At 42.2% G+C, this 20914-nt stretch overlaps 1 protein-coding gene across 6 annotated transcripts in view; it reads left to right on the forward strand.

Moving 5' to 3' along the window:
- ema (C-type lectin domain containing ema) overlaps positions 1 to 20914 on the forward strand; it is a 187024-nt gene that overhangs the window by 21223 nt on the left and 144887 nt on the right. For all 6 annotated transcript variants that reach the window (XM_068386913.1, XM_068386910.1, XM_068386908.1 and 3 more), the window contains exons 8-9: positions 392 to 656; positions 8896 to 9019. In XM_068386913.1, coding sequence (XP_068243014.1) covers positions 392 to 656; positions 8896 to 9019 — 389 coding nt within the window. The remainder of the gene's footprint in view (positions 1 to 391; positions 657 to 8895; positions 9020 to 20914) is intronic.

Below are 20914 nucleotides of genomic sequence, written 5' to 3' on the forward strand. Positions count from 1 at the left end.
ATAGCAGATTTGTTTCAGACAAGTATAAACACCTTGGTTTTTTTTTTTTTTTTTAAATTTTGTTGTCCATTTAAAGTCTTCAAATTGCCAAAGAAAAATATTTTTTTTTTTCTTTTTTTTTCACAATTTAACGCCTTTGAATTGCTGAAGTAAACTAAGTAAACTGTTGATTTTTACACATGGCCTTGTCTATAAAAAATATTCATGTATTAATTATCAAGTGTTAGAATAAGAATAATGTATACAGTAGATTGTTTTGTTTATATACACTATCCTGTTAGGTATCAACGGATGATGTGTTAATGTACGCACGATTCTTATGGTTTTATTAAGCTTTTCTATTATAATTATGTACTGAAAAAATTTTTTACTGAGTAGTTTGAATATCCAGGGCCAACGTTTGGTTCGGAGAGGCTTTGTGGCTCCTGAGGAACCTTTGGAAAAATCCCTTCAATCCAAAACTATTAGTGAACCTTACAGTAGTGCCCCACCAAGTCCTGGTGGATCATTGTACAAAAAGGAAGGTGAAGGCAGTGAAAGTGGTAGTGGTAGTGGCAGTGGTAAAGGCTCTCCGAATAAGCTGTCTGTAGCAGAGAGAGACAGCAGTTCCCTAGGACCAGTTGACAGGGGAGCGGAAGAAGCTACTCTTTGTAAAGGTATGTAAAGTACTTGCTTATAATTCTTGTTCATTTATTTTTTTAGATTTGTCGTAGTTTATAAGTAATTCCATCATTCTACAGTTTTTAATTTATGTGGGGCAAATGCTGTCTGTGGAAATAGTTTAGGAACCTGGAATTGGTGAAAAGAAAAGACAGAAGCACTTCCACTTTGGATAGAATGGTTGTTGCAAGTACATGACTTTTTATTAATACAATTTATCTTGCTTGTATTCTCATGACGTATATATATTTCTTGCATATTGATCTCCTCCATTATGTAAATGATTCTGGGTATTTTTTGTTGTTGTTTTGAAGGAATTTCCCTAAAGGTTGGAGTAAGTTAACAGGAAAATCATTTAGATTATCAAAGCAACATTGTCCATAGAGTATATTAAGCATAGACTACTATATTTTGTGAATACTGCACATATTACTTCAGCTTACATTTTCATTGCTGGATACCATTATTAGACAAAACTTTTGGATAAACTTGTGAAGCGTATTTTGAAAAATTAAATGATTTTAAGCACACAAAATTTGTTTCTATGCATATACAAACCTTTGACTTTAAAATAAGATGTTTTCAGTTTGAGGTGGAATAGCTGTTGAAATCTGTAACAAGGTAGTTGGTAACAGTTGGTGAGTGTTGGCGACAAACCTCTCCCTGTCATTTGTCAGAAGGTTTTCACTTTGTTATTCGGCTACAAGGAGTTTGAATGTACTGTTGTGCCTTTACTTACGCTTTTCATTTTTTTTTCTTTTTTAAGGAAGTGAATGCCGGCTCTTGATTTCTGTGGATGTGAAGCAAGAGATTCATACTTTCCGAGAAAATGGTGGACGTTTCAACCTGTTTGTGTAAACTGGCTGTAGATCCACACATTTTCTGCACATCTTGTAGGGGCCATGATTGTTCGCAATCATCCCCGTGTGTTCAGTGTAGGTTGTGGCCTCCTGTGCAGTGCGAAGCATATGCCTTGAGTGGGAGGAAAGACCTAAGCCTTTTCCTGTGTCTGTCTTAATAATGCCCAAGAAGGTACTGAAGAAGTCTTTCTTCTTCTGTCTCATTGAGTGCATGTGCTACTGCTGCTCCTGTGCATATGCACCTCGTCTGATCCCCGTGGAGTATGCATCAGGAGCAAGTAGCCCTCGGAGGTACAGTTCGTTGGCGGGCTTTTCAGTTTGTAATGTCATATGAGATTTCCCTAGGGTTTCCTGTACCCCATTGGAGGTTGAAGGCTCTTCATGTTTCTGTGCAGAATGCTGATGACAAGTTTGATCTAAGGAAGGCTTAGGCCTCCATAGTTCTTTCAGGTAGGCCCTCTATGACTTATTTGAAGGAGTTGGTAGTTGAGGGTACCTTTTCCCCTGTGTCCCCAGTGTCAGTGTCTCCCATGGGGATGCTGGTGGTGAAGGGTATGGTTATGCCCAAAGTCTCGGTGACCCTAGTGATGTTCCTAGTGTTGCCTCCTCCTAAGGCAAAAAGATTTGGCGCAAGTCAGCCTCAGGGCTGAAAGTGCCTGTTGCCCAGTGCCAGGTGTTCTCCCATACATCACCCCTGAACCAGTCTCCCCTGTGTTAGTCACCCCTTCCCCTATGCCCATCATCCCAACCCTTGGGCCTGGTGGGCTGAGGACCATGTATCCCTTTCTGTTTTTGCCTGTGACCCTGCTTGTGTCTGTGTCCTGAGCTCCTGTGTCTACCCCCTCCCTCATGACAGTGTTCTACAGTGAGTGTTATTGTTATTGGTCGCTCAGAGTTCTATTCTTCTGCTTGTAGAGCCTGAGGTAGGGTGAGAAAGAGGAAGAAATTTGGCCATTGTTCTTCCCTCTCCAACTCCTCTTTTTCATGCTGTTCTTTGACTCCCGACTTTGATTCTATATTCTAAGTAAAAAGAGGAATAGGTTGAAAAAATCCAGGAATGCCAGCCGTAGTCATAAAGAAAGGGCTCCTTATTACACTACCTTTTTTTGGAGTCAGGGGACGGCTCCTGAAGAGCAGTGCATGGCCCTATATTCTTTCTGTTTCTGGGTTCTTCAGTGACTTCCATCACCCTTCCTACACGGGCTTTGGACTCCTGTTTCTCCCTTAACTAGCGTTACTTCTGTAGAGTAAGTTAAGAGGATGGCACCACTTGAGGCAGTCATTGCACATTTTCTTGCAGTGGAAAAGACCAATTGTTGGGGATGAAGGAACCTTTTGAGGCATGGGACTATGGCTGTCCTCCCACTCCAATCAACAGAGGGAAGAGTATGAGGTACTTCTATCTCTGCCATGATTACTGCCAGGGTTTCTTCACCTGCTGTTGTCGGCTTTCTGGGTCTTCTTCAGCCCCTGATTACGTTCCCGGTTCTGTCCTTGGTCATATTGTTGGGGGTAATGAATTCTCGGAGAAACCTGCAGTACTCTTTGTCCCATCTGGGTATGAGGGTACTCGGGATTTGTCTGCCCCCAAAACACTCTACTGTGGATCAGTGCCAACAGAGACGGAAAATTCCAAGTCAGAGTGTTTCTTAATGAATGTCCTTGCATTCATTCGTGGGTGCAATGGTCTGGGGTAGGTGACCTTGGTGCCACCTTTGGGGAGAACCCTGATCACTGATTGGTAGTGCAGTGCCACTCAACTGCCTCGAGGGCTGAAGCCATCCTCAGATCAGGCTAGTTTGGTTCTGGATTGAATTTACAGTTAGATATGTGGATCTGAGATTCCAACCATACATACATATACCAAAGGTACTTCCCCCAATTTTGGAGGGTAGCCGACAACAACAAGAAACAAAACAAAAAAGGGGACCTCTACTCTCTACGTTCCTCCAGCCTAACCAGGGACTCAGCCGAGTTCAGCTGGTACTGCTAGGGTGCCACAGCCCAACCTCCCACATTTCCACCACAGATGAAGCTTCATACTGCTGAGTCCCCTACTGCTGCTACCTCCGCGGTCATCTAAGGCACCGGAGGAAGCAGCAGGGCCTACCGGAACTGCGTCACAATCGCTCTTCATTCATTCCTATTTTTAGCACGCTCTCTTGCCTCTCTCACATCTATCCTCCTATCACCCAGAGCTTTCTTCACACCATCCATCCACCCAAACCTTGGCCTTCCTCTTGTACTTCTCCCATCAACTCTTGCATTCATCACCTTCTTTAGCAGACAACCATTTTCCATTCTCTCAACATGGCCAAACCACCTCAACACATTCATATCCACTCTAGCCGCTAACTCATTTCTTACACCCGTTCTCACTCTCACCACTTCGTTCCTAACCCTATCTACTCGAGATATACCAGCCATACTCCTTAGACACTTCATCTCAAACACATTCAATTTCTGTCTCTCCATCACTTTCATTCCCCACAACTCCGATCCATACAACACAGTTGGTACAATCACTTTCTCATATAGAACTCTCTTTACATTCATGCCCAACCCTCTATTTTTTACTACTCCCTTAACTGCCCCCAACACTTTGCAACCTTCATTCACTCTTTGACGTACATCTGCTTCCACTCCACCATTTGCTGCAACAACAGACCCCAAGTACTTAAACTGATCCACCTCCTCAAGTAACTCTCCATTCAACATGATATTCAACCTTGCACCACCTTCCCTTCTCGTACATCTCATAACCTTACTCTTACCCACATTAACTCTCAACTTCCTTCTCTCACACACCCTTCCAAATTCAGTCACTAGTCGGTCAAGCTTCTCTTCTGTGTCTGCTACCAGTACAGTATCATCCGCAAACAACAACTGATTTACCTCCCATTCATGATCATTCTCGCCTACCAGTTTTAATCCTCGTCCAAGCACTCGAGCATTCACCTCTCTCACCACTCCATCAACATACAAGTTAAACAACCACGGCGACATCACACATCCCTGTCTCAGCCCCACTCTCACCGGAAACCAATCGCTCACTTCATTTCCTATTCTAACACATGCTTTACTACCTTTGTAGAAACTTTTCACTGCTTGCAACAACCTTCCACCAACTCCATATAACCTCATCACATTCCACATTGCTTCCCTATCAACTCTTATCATATGCTTTCTCCAGATCCATAAACGCAACATACACCTCCTTACCTTTTGCTAAATATTTCTCGCATATCTGCCTAACTGTAAAAATCTGATTCATACAACCACTACCTCTTCTAAAACCACCCTGTACTTCCAAGATTGCATTCTCTGTTTTATCCTTAATCCTATTAATCAGTACTCTACCATACACTTTTCCAACTACACTCAACAAACTAATACCTCTTGAATTACAACACTCATGCACATCTCCCTTACCCTTATATAGTGGTACAATACATGCACAGAGCCAATCTACTGGTACCATTGAAAACACAAAACACACATTAAACAATCTCACCAACCATTCAAGTACAGTCACACCCCCTGCCTTCAACATCTCAGCTTTCACACCATCCATACCAGATGCTTTTCCTACTCTCGTTTCATCTAGTGCTCTCCTCACTTCCTCTATTGTAATCTCTCTCTCATTCTCATCTCCCATCACTGGCACCTCAACACCTGGAACAGCAATTATATCTGCCTCCCTATCATCCTCAACATTCAGCAAGCTTTCAAAATATTCCGCCCACCTTTTCCTTGCCTCCTCTCCTTTTAACAACCTTCCATTTCCATCTTTCACTGTCTCTTCAATTCTTGCGCCGGCCTTCCTTACTCTCTTCACTTCTTTCCAAAACTTCTTCTTATTCTCTTCATATGACTGACCCAGTCCCTGACCCCACCTCAGGTCAGCCGCCCTCTTTGCCTCACGTACCTTGCGCTTTACTTCCACCTTTTGCTCTCTATATTTTTCATACTTCTCTATACTATTACTGTGCAGCCATTCTTCAAAAGCCCTCTTTTTCTCTTCCACTTTTACCTTCACTCCTTCATTCCACCATTCACTGCCCTTCCTCATGCTGCCTCCAACAACCTTCTTGCCACATACATCACTTGCAATCCCAACAAAATTTTCTTTTGCTAACTTCCACTCCTCCTCTAAATTACCAGTTTCTCTTACTCTCACCTCGTCATATGCCATTTTCAACCTTTCCTGATATTTACTTTTTACCCCCGGTTTTATTAGCTCTTCAACCCTCACTACCTCCCTTTTACATCCACCTACTCTATTCCCCCACTCTTTTGCTACAACTAATTTTCCTTCCACCAAAAAATGATCAGACATACCGTTAGCCATACCCCTAAACACGTGCACGTCTTTCAATCTTCCAAAACATTCTTTTAGTTATCAACACATAATCCATTAATGCCCTTTCTACTACTCTTCCATTTGCCACTCTTACCCATGTATACTTATTTTTATCTTTCTTTTTAAAAAAGCTAGCACTTATTACCATCTCTTGTTCAACACACATATCTACCAGTCTCTCACCACTCTCATTTTCACCTGGTACGCCATACTTCCCAATGACACCTTCTACCTCTCCAGCGCCCACTCTAGCATTTAAGTCACCCATAACAACTACATAATTCCTTCTACCCAGTCCTTCTACACACCTAGTTAATTCATTCCAGAACTCATTCCGCTCTTCTTCACTTTTCTCACTACCTGGCCCATACGCACTGACAAATGCCCAACATTCCCTACCCAACCTAACCCTTACCCACATTAACCTAGATGATATCTCCTTCCATTCCACTACTTTACCTGTCATCCAACCGGTCAAACAAAATCTTGTATCTCCCCTCTCAAGGTAGAGAAGGTTCTTTTCACCACAGCATGGTGCATCATCTCCTCTGCAAGTTTACCCATTAGTGTGTGCACTTGACGGGGGACTCACTTTCGAGAGATTCAAGGTAGAAGTATATCCTTTTCATCCTATTGAGTCGTTGGCCATGGAATTATCTGTCATGGCAACCCTGGAGAAGTACAAGAGTCGCTCTTTGGTGGGAAGGCAGTGACTTTCCTGACACCAGTTAGTAAAGCTGCAAGCCAACTGGGTTTTGAATTTCTCAAAATAAGTTGGCCCAGGAGTAGCTCTGTTGCTTTGGAACTTTTCGGTGTGGGCAGCAACGTCTTTCCTTCTGAGGAACTGCATGCAGGCGTCGGTGGAAGAGTGAAAGACTGCTTCTCCTATAAGGGAACTGGCTTTTTGAGAGGAAATACAGTCAAACCCTCTAGTTTGGTCATGCCTGCTAGATTTGGTGCAAGGAAGAACCCTAGGCCCTTTTTTAAACCTTAATCAAGACCGCCTGCAACTTCTTCCAGAAAGGAGCCTGTGCATGCACAACCTTTTTGAGTTGCCCAACCTAGTTCTTTCAGGATTGGTGGCGACGCGAAGGAAAATGAAACACTGATACCGGTGTTTCTCTTCCTTTGTTGTTGAGAGTGGGGGGATGCCTCTCATTTAATTGGGCAACATGGCAAAAACACTGGGCTGAGTCTTGAATAGTGAGTACGTAACCTATGGGACGAATACTTAATACCTTTTCAGGACCATCAGCCCCCATCTCATTTACCAATGAGTTCATGTCAAATTCTCCAACATAATTGAAAAGATTCAGAAACTTATATGTCAGGCATGTAATCTTACCTATCACTTTCCTCTCTGCTTGCCTTTTTGTTTTTAAATGAGGAGAAAAAACACAGATGCTGGTACTGGCAGTGAGAAATCTGAATTAGGGTGTGGGGTAAAAAACCGTAGTTACGTTTCTCTTAGAGAATGAAACTACAGTATAAGAGAGATTACTCGAGTACCGGATTAGATAGGAAATTACTGTGCAAGAGAGGTTACCCGAGTACCATATGTGGATGAGGGGTAGATGGAGATGGTTTGGGCATGCTCTTCGCACTCCCCAAGAGAGATGAGTTCACCAAACGTTCAGCTGGATTCCACAAGGCACTAGAAGAATTGGATGACCCAGGCATACATGGCTGAGGACTATGAAGCGCGAAGTAGGAGATGATGAATAGAGAAGTATAGAATTGAAAGCTCAAGATAGAGATGACTGGCGAAATCTAACCGAGGCCCTTTGCGTCAGTAGGCGTAGATGATGATGATGATAGAGAATGCTTCCACTGCCTGAAAAGGGTGAGTTAGTCTCGTATAAGAACATAAAAACACACTAAAATAGCCCTTATATGATCATGAGTAAAAACTAGAATCCTGTGTCTCAGTTTGGGGGATTGGGGAGAAGTAGGCACTGCTACATCTGTAAACTGAGGGGTATAGGCGTAGAGTAATGTCTCATCCAGAGAATGTTTCCATATGCTGAAAAGGGTGGTCTGATTATGGATGGTAATGCAAAAACACACTTAAATATCCATTACATAAGCAGGAATAAAGGCTAGAATCACTATGTCCCAGTTGATTGGCTGAAGAAAGAAGTGGATAAGACTAAAATCAAGGGGAGGAGTTATTTTCAGTAATATATCCCTTAGGTGTCATATACAACTCTGTGATGAAATCATTGAGAGGATAAACTAAATATTTTAACTTCCGTATGGTTTATATTTGCGAAGGGATTCTTCGGGTGACAGTCTACAAATCATCTGGGACAGGCCTGGCCTTATCAGTCTACTCCTCTTTATGATAGACAGATAAGAGATTGCTGAAGTCATCTCCTTCATTCCCTTTATTGATATTTCCAGGGAAGATAAGGAAGCAACCAGTTTAGTTCTAGGAAATTTCCAACTCGCCAAACAGTGAATGTACCTATTTAAAGTACAAAAGGGATGTATAGTGCACTAGTGGGAACTAATGACAAATGTTTAGATTAATTTGTATTTGTTCTAGCTATACAAGCCTGAGGCCTTCAAGATAATACTTTGCTTTTCAACTATTCCTCTCAGTCCTGAGCCAAAAGGTCATAAGTGAAGAGATTTTGACAGGTAGGGAGCTGGTGTTTCTTGCCTGCTCTCAGGACCTGTCATTAACTACCTCACTACCAACTTCAACTGCCAATCCATGTCATGCTAAAAACATCTCATTATTTAAGGACACAGCTTTGTATAGCTAGGAAAAATAAAAATTACTTTGAAGATTTTTTGTATTTACAATACTGTAAAGAAATTTATTTTTAAAATTTGATATACTGTATCATTGAGATCTCCTAAGATTGTGGGATCATTATTCTACCTCTTCACATATAATAAATTGTTTAATATCATAAATTAGTGATTTTGAGAGCTGGGTTCAAGTTAAAGAAATGCGTACATTTATTTGTATTGTTATGGTTGAAGATATTTTTCACATTACAGAACTACGGGTATCCACACCAGCTGCGGATATTTTGGCAAGTATTGGCATATCAGAGTTGGAAGCCACACATTTAAATATCACAGATGAAGAAAAGCAGCAGCTTAGAGCTACAGATCAAACTGGGTAAGATTACATCTCATAGTTTTTTATATTTTGTCATTAAAATATATTAGTAATATCATAAATGAGATTTTTCAATATTAAACTTACCCGATGATCATATAGCTGTCAGCTCTGCTGCCCAACAGAAAAACCTACGGGCGGAATACGCCAGCGATCGCTATACAGGTGGGGGTGTACATCAACAGCGCCATCTGTCAAGTAGGTACTCAAGTACTCGATGTCAACACAGAACCAATTTTCTCTCTGTCGTGCCACTGGCAAGACCTACTAAATACGCTGTTACTAACTGGATTTGTTTTCACAACTATTTGGTGAAGTACACTATTCCAGTTTTGAGCTTTCGCTGTGCAGGGGTTTTATCTTCATTTCAAAACTTGAACTCGTTTTGGATAGTTTTAATTATGGTGACAAAGAGAGTATGGACTCTCTTTCACTTTTAAATGGCCGACCCTTCCCTTAGACGGAAGTGTGTTTAGGTTTTTAGTAATTTTGCTTAACACGTTATAGATCTATATTTTATATCTCTCCGCCTTTATTAGGCCTCTTTGATTAACTTTCCTTTTATTATAAACATATAAAAATAAATTTTTATGTTTTGTTTATATGCGACCTTTCCTGATAGTAGGCGGTCCTGACTTGAAACCGAAGTTAATCAATGTTGAGCCCGTTATATCGTATTTAACCTTTAAAGAATTTAAAACTTTTTAAATTTAATGTTTTATGAAAGAATTTCTTTGATAGTCTCGTACTGTTTTCAAAGATGAACTAACGTTTAGTTTTTAGTCTACGCAGTTGTTGGCGTTCAGGACGTTCAACATGTGCTCTATCGTTACAATAGAGAGAGAGTGTATCACGGTTTCACTTTGCAGTAAGGGTAAACCGATTCTAGCGTTTCGTTCATTTTTTCTTAGCTTAAATGGTTTAAATTCTAAATTAAAGGAACTTTTTATTTGGAAAACCTTTCAGTTTTTTTCCTTTAGCAAATATCATGTTTTGACGATATATAATTGGGCTCTTCTTTCAGGTGCGAAATCTAGAGAGAAAGAGAGAGATAGAGACGGAGGGAGAGAGAGGAGAAAAAAAGTTTCGTTCAAGCGGGTAACGTTGTTCTCGTTTTACTCTCCTCCCTAGTCGCTGTAGGGGAAGAAGGTAAAACGTTTCTAGGGTTTTATTTTTGTTCCCAGGCTATGTGCGGTGAGAGATTGTAAACGTAGTTTATTTGATCTAGTGTTTAGTCTCTTTCCCAGCCACTGAATTCTTTATCTTTATATATGTTTTCTGTTGCATTATACGACTGTTTTCGCAATTACTACCTTTTAATGAAGGGTAGGATTGCGTGTTTCAGGTAGAAATCAGTAAAAGTTTCGATTTCAGTGAAATAAGTGCAAAACAGAAAATCAAAGTGATAAAGTGATATGCGCAAAGTGTTACAGTGTTGCGTCCGAGGGTTCGTCTGTTCGTGCCTGTCGTTCACCTAATCCGGGACCTCTTGCAAGCTCCCAAGCCCAGGGGAGAAGTAATGTCGAACGACTTATGGGTTCGTCAGGCCTTGATCAACGAACAGACGTTTTTCCCTCCGTGGTTTCGGGCGTATCTACCCAAGATCGCCCCACCCACACAAAGACGAGAGAGCCCATTTACTTCTCGTCTGCGGAAGAGGTTTCTCGTAAGAAACCTTGGACCAAGGTCTCGCAGCTTATTAAGTGCAAGTCGGTCCCTTCCGCGCAAGTCCAACGGCCCAGGTGTAGCCACTGGGTCAGTTCGGACTCGCTGCAGTCATCCGACGACTGCACACCTCCCAAGAGAGGCAAGGTGGTACCGCAACAGGCAGTAACTCCGTCTGTTGCCGCACCCGCTGTTTTAGACCCTCAGTCACAACGGACAGTAGCTCCGTCTGTTGCCGCTTTTGTAGACCCTAAGTGGTCTTTACTGCAGTCTATGCAGACTCAGTTAGCTGCGGTTATGCAGGAGTTTCGTGCGGAGAAGGTTAACGCTGCACCCGTTAGCCTACAACCTGCCACGGTTGTGCGCCCAGCTCACGCTGAGGCTGCCTGCTCCCACACTCCGACTGCGGAGAAGGTTGACGATGCACCCGTTTGCCTACAACCTGCCACGGTTGTGCGCCCAGCAGACGCTGCGGCTGCCTGCTCCCACACTCTGGCTGTGAGAGCTCCTCCACCCATGCGCAGTCGACCCTGCCAGACGCATGCTGACTCCCACAGACGCACGGAGCACTCCGTTGACGTGCGTGTGCTACCACAACAACAGGAGGGTGGAGTTAAGCTGCCGTGTTTTGACACGGTGCGTCAGCCTCCGCAACCCACTGTGGTTACCGCCACTCGCCCGCAGCAGACTAGTCAGTCAGGAGTTGAGGCTTCCCCACACAGCTTTGGTTGTTGCCAGCTCACAGACTGTCAAGCAGTTACATAACGTTGCCTTCTGGTCTGCTACTTATGCACCAGTGCTGTATGTCCTCTTGTAACTGCTGCTCCTCGTTCGCCTCACGTCAGAACTTACACTAGGCCTAGCTACTTCGAAGCCGTTGTTGTTAAGCTAGTGCTCTCTCGCTCTCCTAGAGAGCGTTACGTCGGCTAGGCGACTGGTTTTTGCACCAGGAGGAGTTTTAGGGATACAGCCTTTTGATTTCCCTTCTTTTTATCTGGCTTATAGAGCGAGAGTCTGATAGGACACGAGAGAAGTTCTCAGCTTGGGAGTTCATGCATCTGCCCAGGTAGACTTCTCAATTCTGGTAGACTCGGCCAGGCGCATAGCCAGGAGACGCTCCAGTTGTTTACAGGTCAACTTCTCAACTTTTGCCGAGCCTTTGAAGTTTTGCTGTACTATTATGTCACACATAACAAGGCTTCCAGGGATGGTAAATGGCTCCGCTTCAGTCGCTAACCCCGTCTGTTGCCACACCTGCTCCCGTAGACCCTAATGGGCTTTGCTGCAAGACATGCAGTCCAAGCTTGTGTCCTTGATAGAGGACTTAATACGGAGAAGAACCTTCTGGCCAACAACCTTCCTACCGGTTGGTTGTGCGCCCTGTTGACGCTGAGGTATCTTACTCGCGTCCGCCAGTTGAGGTGGTTCCTCCACCGATGCGACCCAGTGTGGGTTGCCAGTCGCACGTTGACGTTAAGCGACGCTCGGAGGTGGTTGTTGACGTTCAGTGTGTCACTAGGAGGACGTTCAACAACCAGCAGAGGTGACTTGTTGTGACGCAGTGCGTCAACCTCAGCAACCCGGTAGGTTGTTGACTGCACAACCCAGACAGTCTAGACAGTTTCGGGTTGACGCTGTACTTCCTCGCGTCCCCATGGTTGACAGTTCACAGACTGTGCAGCAGTACCATGATATTGCGTCCGGCTCCGTCACGCATCCACCAGTGCGACCGGATTCAGCGAGTCAGACGTTGCCCACTCCGTTGCCGTTTCCTCATCAGTTTCGGATGAGGAACCCTCTGATGAGGACGTTGCTGAACAAGACGATCAACCCCCAGCCCTGCTATCCATCCAGAAGATGCTGAAGAAGGAATGCTGTCCTGTCAGGCTGTGGATGAGTCTGGTAAGGACACTGTCATCCGTGGTTCAATTTGTGTCACTAGGAAGACTACACCTCCGTCCTCTTCTATACCATCTAGCTTTTCACTGGAAAAAGGACAAGATGCTAGAAGCGGTCTCGATCCCGGTTTCCGGAAAGATAAAGTCTGGTCTGACTTGGTGAAAGGACTTTTTCAACCTTAGAAAGGGTCTTCCCCTGACTGTTCAGACTCCCAACCACGTTCTCTTCTCGGACGCATCGGACGTAGGCTGGGGTGCGACATTAGACGGTAGGGAATGCTCGGGATTATGGAACTCGAGTCAAAGGACAATGCATTTCGACTGCAAGAAGCTACTGGCAGTACGTCTGACCTGGAAAAGCTTCAGGTCTCTCCTTCAAGGCAAAGTGGTGGAGGTGAACTCGGACAACACACGGCTTTGACATACATCTCCAAGCAAGGAGAGACCTACTCTCTGACATGGTACGAGATCGCAAGGGACCTCCTCACCTGGTCAACAGGTCTAGACTTTTCACTAGTAACGAGGTTCATCCAAGGCAACTTGAATGTCATAGCAGATTGTGTCAGTCGGAAGGGACAAATAATTCCAACAGAATGGACCCTCCACAAGGATGTATGCAAGAGACTTTGGGCCACCTGGGGCCAGCCAACCATAGATCTCTTCGCAACCTCGATGACCAAGAGGCTCCCAATAGTTTGCTCACCTATCCCGGACCCAGCAGTAGTTCATATAGATGCCTTTCTACTAGATTGGTCACATCTAGATCTATATGCATTCCCTCCGTTCAAGATTGTCAACAAGGTACTGCAGAAGTTCGCCTCTCACGAAGGGACAAGGTTGACGCTAGTTGCTTCCCTCTGGCCCGCGAGAGAATGACTCACCGAGGTACTTCGATGGCTAGTAGACGTTCCCAGAACACTTCCCCTAAGGGTGGACCTTCTACGTCAGCCACGCGTAAAGAAGGTACACCAAGGCCTCCATGCTCTTCGTCTGACTGCCTTCAGACTATCGAAAGACTCTCGAGAGCTAGAGGCTTTTCGAAGGAGGCAACCAGAGCGTTTGCTAGAGCAAGGAGAACATCCACCCTTAGAATCTACCAATCGAAGTGGGAAATCTTCCGAAACTGGTGCAAGTCAGTATCCGTATCCTCGACCAGTACCTCTGTAACTCAAATAGCTGACTTTCTCTTATATCTGAGGAAAGAACGATCTCTTTCAGCTCCCACTATCAAGGGTTACAGAAGCATGTTGGCATCAGTCTTCCATCACAGAGGCTTAGATCTTTCCAACAATAAAGATCTACAGGACCTCCTTAAGTCTTTTGAGACCACGAAGGAGCGTCGTTTGGTTACACCTGGTTGGAATTTAAACGTGGTACTAAGATTCCTTATGTCAGACAGGTTCGAACCGCTTCAATCAGCCTCCCTGAAAGATTTCACCTTTAAGACTCTTTTCCTGATATGCTTAACCACAGCTAAAAGAGTCAGTGAGATTCATGCCTTCAGCAAGAACATCGGATTCTCATCCGAAACGGCTACATGTTCTACAACTTGGTTTTCTAGCCAAACACGAGCTGCCTTCTCGGCCTAGACCAATATCGTTCGATATTCCAAACTTATCGTATGGTTGGAAATGAACTAGAAAGAGTATTATGTCCTGTAAGAGCTCTTAAGTTCTATTTAAAAACCTTTACGAGGCCTGTCTGAAGCTTTATGGTGTTCGGTTAAGAATCCATCTTTGCCTATGTCAGAGAATGCTTTATCCTATTTTATCAGACTGTTAATACGAGAAGCTCATTCCCATCTGAATGAGGAAGACCAAGCTTTGCTGAAGGTAAGGACACACGAAGTTAGAGCTGTCGCAACTTCCGTGGCCTTTAAACAAAATAGATCTCTGCAAAGTATATTCGACGCAACCTATTGGAAAAGCAAATCAGTGTTCGCGTCTTTTATCTTAAGAATGTCCAGTCTCTTTACGAGAACTGCTACACTCTGGGACCATTCGTAGCAACGAGTGCAGTAGTGGTGAGGGCTCGACCACTACAATTCCCTAATTCCATAACCTTTTTAATCTTTCTCTTGAAATGTTTTATTATTGTTTTTGGGTTGTCCGGAAGGCTAAGAAGCCTTTCGCATCCTACTTGATTTGGCGGGTGGTCAAAGTCATTTCTTGAGAAGCGCCTAGATTAGAGGTTTTGATGAGGACCTTTAGTATGGGTTGCAACCCTTCATACTTCAGCTCCTAGGAGTCGCTCAGCATCCTATGAGGATCGCGAGGCTCCGTAAGGAAGACGTACTTAAAAAGGCAGAGTAATTGTTCAAGTCGACTTCCTTACCAGGTACTTATTTATTTTATGTTTGTTATTTTGAATAACTGCTAAAATGAAATACGGAATACTTAGCTCATAATAATGTCAACATGTAATGCTGGTCTCTACCCACCCCCCTGGGTGTGAATCAGCTATATGATCATCGGGTAAGTTTAATATTGAAAAATGTTATTTTCATTAGTAAAATAAATTTTTGAATATACTGTACTTACCCGATGATCATAAATGAAAGGACCCACCCGTCCTCCCCAATAGAGACCCAGTGGACAGAGGAGAAAATTGGTTCTGTGTTGACATCGAGTACTTGAGTACCTACTTGACAGATGGCGCTGTTGATGTACACCCCCACCTGTATAGCGATCGCTGGCGTATTCCGCCCGTAGGTTTTTCTGTCGGGCAGCAGAGCTGACAGCTATATGATCATCGGGTAAGTATATTCAAAAATTTATTTTACTAATGAAAATAACATTTTGTTGACTGAGAAGTAACTTCAAAAGTTGAAGAGATATCTTTTTTATCAAGGTTTTAGTTTGTCTACAGAACAGTATACAATTGTGTTGAATTGGTTTAGTTTAGCAAAAACTAATGAGCGTACAGTGAACCCTCGTTTATCGCGGTAGATAGGTTCCAGACGCGGGCGCGATAGGTGAAAATCCGCGAAGTAGTGACATCATATTTACCTATTTATTTAACATGTATATTCGGACTTTTAAAACCTTCCCTTGTACGTAGTACTGTTAACAAACTACCCTTTAATGTACAGAACACTTAATGCATGTACTACAGTACCCTAAACTAAAACAGGCACAAATATTAAAGGCGATTTTATATCATGCGTTTCCTAAACACCTAAAAAGCACGATAAAAAATGGCAACCAATGTTTTGTTTACGTTTATCTCTGATCATAATGAAGAAACAAACTCATTTAGTGTACTGTACACATATATGTATAGGTTAGTTTTTGCATCGATTATATTGATGTATACAGTATGTTGATTTTGTTATTACCAATGTTTTACTTAATTTTCCTTAGGACTTCCAAATGAAATGTTTTTCTTTATGATGCCGCCTGAAACGACGGCGTCATAAAGTACGCTCAGTAAACAACCACGCTCAGAACAAAGAAGGCATTTAACGCGCATGATGAAAGTAATAAATAATGATATTTACAGTAAAAGCTTTTAGAAAATATGTTATTACAAATATTATTTACCGTATCTATATAAAATCATACAGTACATACTGTACGTAGCAAAGCAGGAAAACAATTTAGAGAGAGAGAGAGAGAGAGAGAGAGAGAGAGAGAGAGAGAGAGAGAGAGAGAGAGAGAGAGAGAGAGAGAGAGAGAGATTGTTTTACGTACGTAAATGTAAATTTTAAACAAAAAAAATATGATAGGCTTTTAAAACCTTCCCTTTAAGGGTTCTCTCCAGGTTGAGGTGGTGAATTTTCCCAATTGTTTATTTCTTTGCTAAAAGTCTTCCTTTTACCTATCAGAAGGCCGTGATATGTGTAGAATTCATCTCCAGCCTCTATAATGCCCCCCCCTGGTCATCAACGCCCCCCTTATGTTAATAGAAAAAATACGAAATATCATTAGTAATTTTCTAATTTTTATAGGTTACCCCTTTAAAACTGTTCAAATACGTTTTCTGATATCAGTGATATCAAAGAAAATGGGCTCAGGGGAGACTATGATTTTATATCCAATATTTTCGTCATCAGACAAAAATCGTAATTTCTCGTTTTTTCTTTTTCGGGAGAGGGGTGTATTTCTTTGCTTGTCCTGCTCTTATGCCTTAAGTAATATAATATTTAGATGTTTTAGGCTATTAAGTGACATAATACCTAGAAAAACACAGAAGGTTTTTTCCCTAAATCGAAATTTTGATTTTTGGTGAATATTTATTTCTAGGTATCCCTCCATCACCAGCCGGGGTTTCACTACCTAACCTAACCTAACCTCCTCGTTTTTTTCTTTCTGTGTGCTTATTTACTGTTCGATTTTGATAAAACTTGGTCTGCTTGTTCCATATGGATAAACAAACATAATTACAGAGCGAATTTCAATTCAAGACATTAGTTTCTCACTGGTCACCAAACAACTTTAAGTCGCTAGCTCCAATTTTCACATTTTTATTCATAAAATCCTTTATTTTCCCTGTAGGATGATAAAACTTACAGAGGATATGCCTTATTATAGTGCTAATAATGCCTCAAAATTTCATTAGCCTGTCTTGATTAGTGTCTTTTTGGCAAATATTTTTACAATTAGCACCTTCTCAACCCGGAGCCTTAATGCATACAGTACTAAACTATAAAACAGGCACAAATATTAAAATGTTTAAGTAAAAAATAAAGATTGTTACTGTACTCACCACGAAAGAAGTTCAAGAAAAACTTGAATGATGATGGCGATGAATTTGCTGCACAGTAGAAATGATGACGATGAAGCTGATGATGTCTTCTACTGTGCAGCCAATAATAGTATTTTACGTCTCTTCAGATGGAGGTGTCTTTTCCTGGGACACCTCTTCAACTTCTTCCTGAGACACTTCTTCAATTTCTTCTGAGGGCATTGTGATTGGAAGTTGCTGCCGCTGCTTCTTTTTTCGCAAGAGCATCCTGTAGGGACCATGTGTTCATCGATCTTGGTGCAGAATTGTACAGAACGAACCATATCCTCGTCCCACTCTTGCGACATTTCTTTCACCTCATTCGCAAGCTTGCAGAGCTTGGCAAGCCGTTCTAATGTTAAGACCGTTTCTTCGACATTTTCTTGGATCTCTTCCTGTGTTTCACTGTCTTCACTGCCCGATTTCGTCAGGTCTTCGAGGTCTGCGGCCGCGTAACTTCTACTGTCTTTTAACATAGTATCGAGAAGCGTCACCTTCTCAGCAATCGTCATCATCTTTCGGTGCTGTTTAGGCTCACTACCAGCCTTAGTAGAAGCAGAAGGCTTGGGAGGCATTGTACAGTAGGGTTTAACAGAAAGTTCAACAAAAAGTTCAACTTAAAACAGTCACACACAGCACAGATTAAAGTTCACAATTAACAACGTCAACACAGCGATACAGCGGGAGACAAAGTGACCGCGGAAAGAGATGCTGCGGGTTGGAGAAGCGGTCAAAACACCAATCAGAGGCTAGATTACAAAACTTGAGTTCTGATTCGTCATCTATCAGCGCTTGAACCAATCACAACCCGTCTTACAGTACTATGATGTGTTGGTTACCTACTCATAGAAGATGCCCCGCGCATACTGAACGTACGTAGATTAAGTACAATACCGTAATAATAATAAATAATGATGATAATACTGTACAGTAATAATAATAATAATAATGATAATAATAATAACAATAATAATTTTATTAACAACAACAACAATAATAATAATAATAACAATAATAATAATACAGCTTTACGTACGCTATTTTACGCCTCTCTCTCTCTCTCTCTCTCTCTCTCTCTCTCTCTCTCTCTCTCTCTCTCTCTCTCTCTCTCGTACGCTTATTCGAAATGTGATTTTTGCAACAAAGAATATTATTGGATGCAGTACTACGTACGTATACATACAAAAGATTCATGGAAAAGAAGCATATCCATTACAGTACACACCATTCTAATATGGTATGACTGCATCTGATTTGCGTTTCATGTTCGATTTAATTTTACTACGTACTGTATACAGTACTGAATTATCGTATGATCACATTCTCTTTTCGTGTTTTATTTCTTTCTGTGCTTAATTATATGTCATATGTAATGCAATGAACAATCAGTAAGAGCAGATATTACTAATTACAGTATTAATGGAATTACAGGTAACGAAATATCGTATTTGGGGTCTTCAGATATTGCGGTATTTTTGAAATTTCCGGAAAATCCGCGATATGTATATATATATGGGTTATGGAAAAACCCCGCGAAGTGGTGAATCCGCGATTGTCGAACCGCGAAGTAGCGAGGGTTCACTGTATTGGCTATGATCTTTGAATGCAATATATGTGAGGTCATTTCATCATCAAAGGAAAACAATAGTTTTTTTTCATCTATGGAAACTTAATCACTTGGTTTTGTCAAAATTATAATAATTTGGCTTCATTATAAAAGTGTTTATCAAAATTGATTCATGTCTTGAATCTTTTATTGGGTTTGCTGGAATGGGAACTGAAATTTGAAACTAGGGAAAGCTGACATCACAATGGTGGGCTGAATGATCAATACAAACAACCTTTAGTAATGTTTACAGCACACACACTAGTCTATGCATCCCAAAGCCTTGTATGCAGTCCACCTCCTATCCAGGGGTCAAAATTTTCTTGAAGAGATTATGCATATAATGTTTATTCCATTACAAACTCAACAGCCTTTTGTCTAATAGATGTGCTTATGAAAATTTTGGTGTTCTCATTCAGTCATATGATCTTTTCACCTTACGAGTTGATAAGATTATTGTGTAGGAGGCTGGAATAGCCTGATCCACCAAAGGAAGATATATCTAGATATATCTAGAGAGGCATCCCTTGTGAGCCCACCCTCAATGGCTATGCTGCTTGCCAAATCGGATCCAGCCCAGGGTTGTGCTAGGTTCGATCTGCTCCCTCTACGGTCAGCCCACTCAAGGTACAGACCCTCTAGGGAGGTTTGGCCTGCTGTATGCTTCCTTTCCGCTCCATCCTGCGGATTCGTCGGTGGCTGGGCCTTCCAGGTACCAGCTTCCTAGGAAGACACTGTTGTGTACCTCATCCTTCCAATCCTGTGGATTTAGCTGTGTCTGGACCTTTGGATTCCCAACTTCCTTGGAAGGCTCCAGTGGAGACTTTTCCTTCCAGTCCTGCAAATTTGGCTGTGGGTGTGACTTCATTTGACTAGTTTCCTAAGATGGTTTCAGTTGAGTTTCTTCCTTCCACTCTTGTGGATTTGGGTGTGGCTGGAACTTTGGATTACCATCTTTCTAGGAAGGCTCCAGTGAGATTTCTTCCTGCTGTTTCTGTGGCTTTGGCTGTGGCAGGGCCTTTGGGTTACCAGCCTCCTAGGAAGGATCCAGTGGAAGCTCTTTCTTCCTATCCAAGTATTGGGGCTTGGTGGTGGTGGGTGGGAGAAGTAGCAGAGTTTGATTTCAAAGGCTTTGAATATTCTTCAAGATTTTTCAGGGACAGCTTTGCAAATAGCTTCACTGTAGCCAATCATTCCTGGGTATCCAATGCTTTAGTATCTGAGGCCAAGATTACATCTGCTTCGGTCTGCACAGCTGCATCAGAGAATACGGAGTCGGATTGTTTTACATTCTTCTTTCTGACCCAGAAGCTTCATGCTTGGATTTTCTCTCCTGTATTTACAAGAGGGATTTCTCACCCCACAACATGACTCACTTGATAAGCTGCAAGAGGTCTTCATCCACGAGACAATACCAATATGTCTGGAAAGCTTGGATGGCCTCTGTAAGGAATAAGTCACCTAGTAAGGTAACCTTGGACTTCTTGACTTCTCTGAGGATAAAAAGTTTCACCTGTCAGCTATATTATCATATCTTCCTAATCGGGTAGTTGAATCAGTAGAACTTCAAAAGTTCAAAGTTGGAGCAAATGTTTTTATGTTGACCAGGCTGACATGAGTCTTTTTATAGTTGATATATGACATATCTGTTTTTGACGTTAATAGTTTACATAGGACATATCTGTTTTGACGTTTTTACTGTTTTAGAATGATTTATTGTTAACTTGTTCTCATCATTTATATATTTCCTTTCCTCACTGGGCTATTTTTCCCTATGGGAGCCCTTGGGCTTATAGCTTCTTGCTTTTCCAACTAGGGTTGTAGCTTGGCTAGTAATAAGGATAATATTCATAATAATTGGCATTGACAGGAGCCCTCAAGTGTGCTTTTGGCGTGAACTAGACTAGGCATGTTTCATAAGATCAGCCAGACTATCATTGTACAACACCTGCTGTATCTGGGTATCTAGATAGGGCTTGAGGTTTTGGCTAAATTATCCAG

This window comes from Palaemon carinicauda, chromosome 14 (genome assembly GCF_036898095.1).
Source record: "Palaemon carinicauda isolate YSFRI2023 chromosome 14, ASM3689809v2, whole genome shotgun sequence".
Classification (NCBI taxonomy): Eukaryota; Metazoa; Arthropoda; class Malacostraca; order Decapoda; family Palaemonidae; genus Palaemon; species Palaemon carinicauda.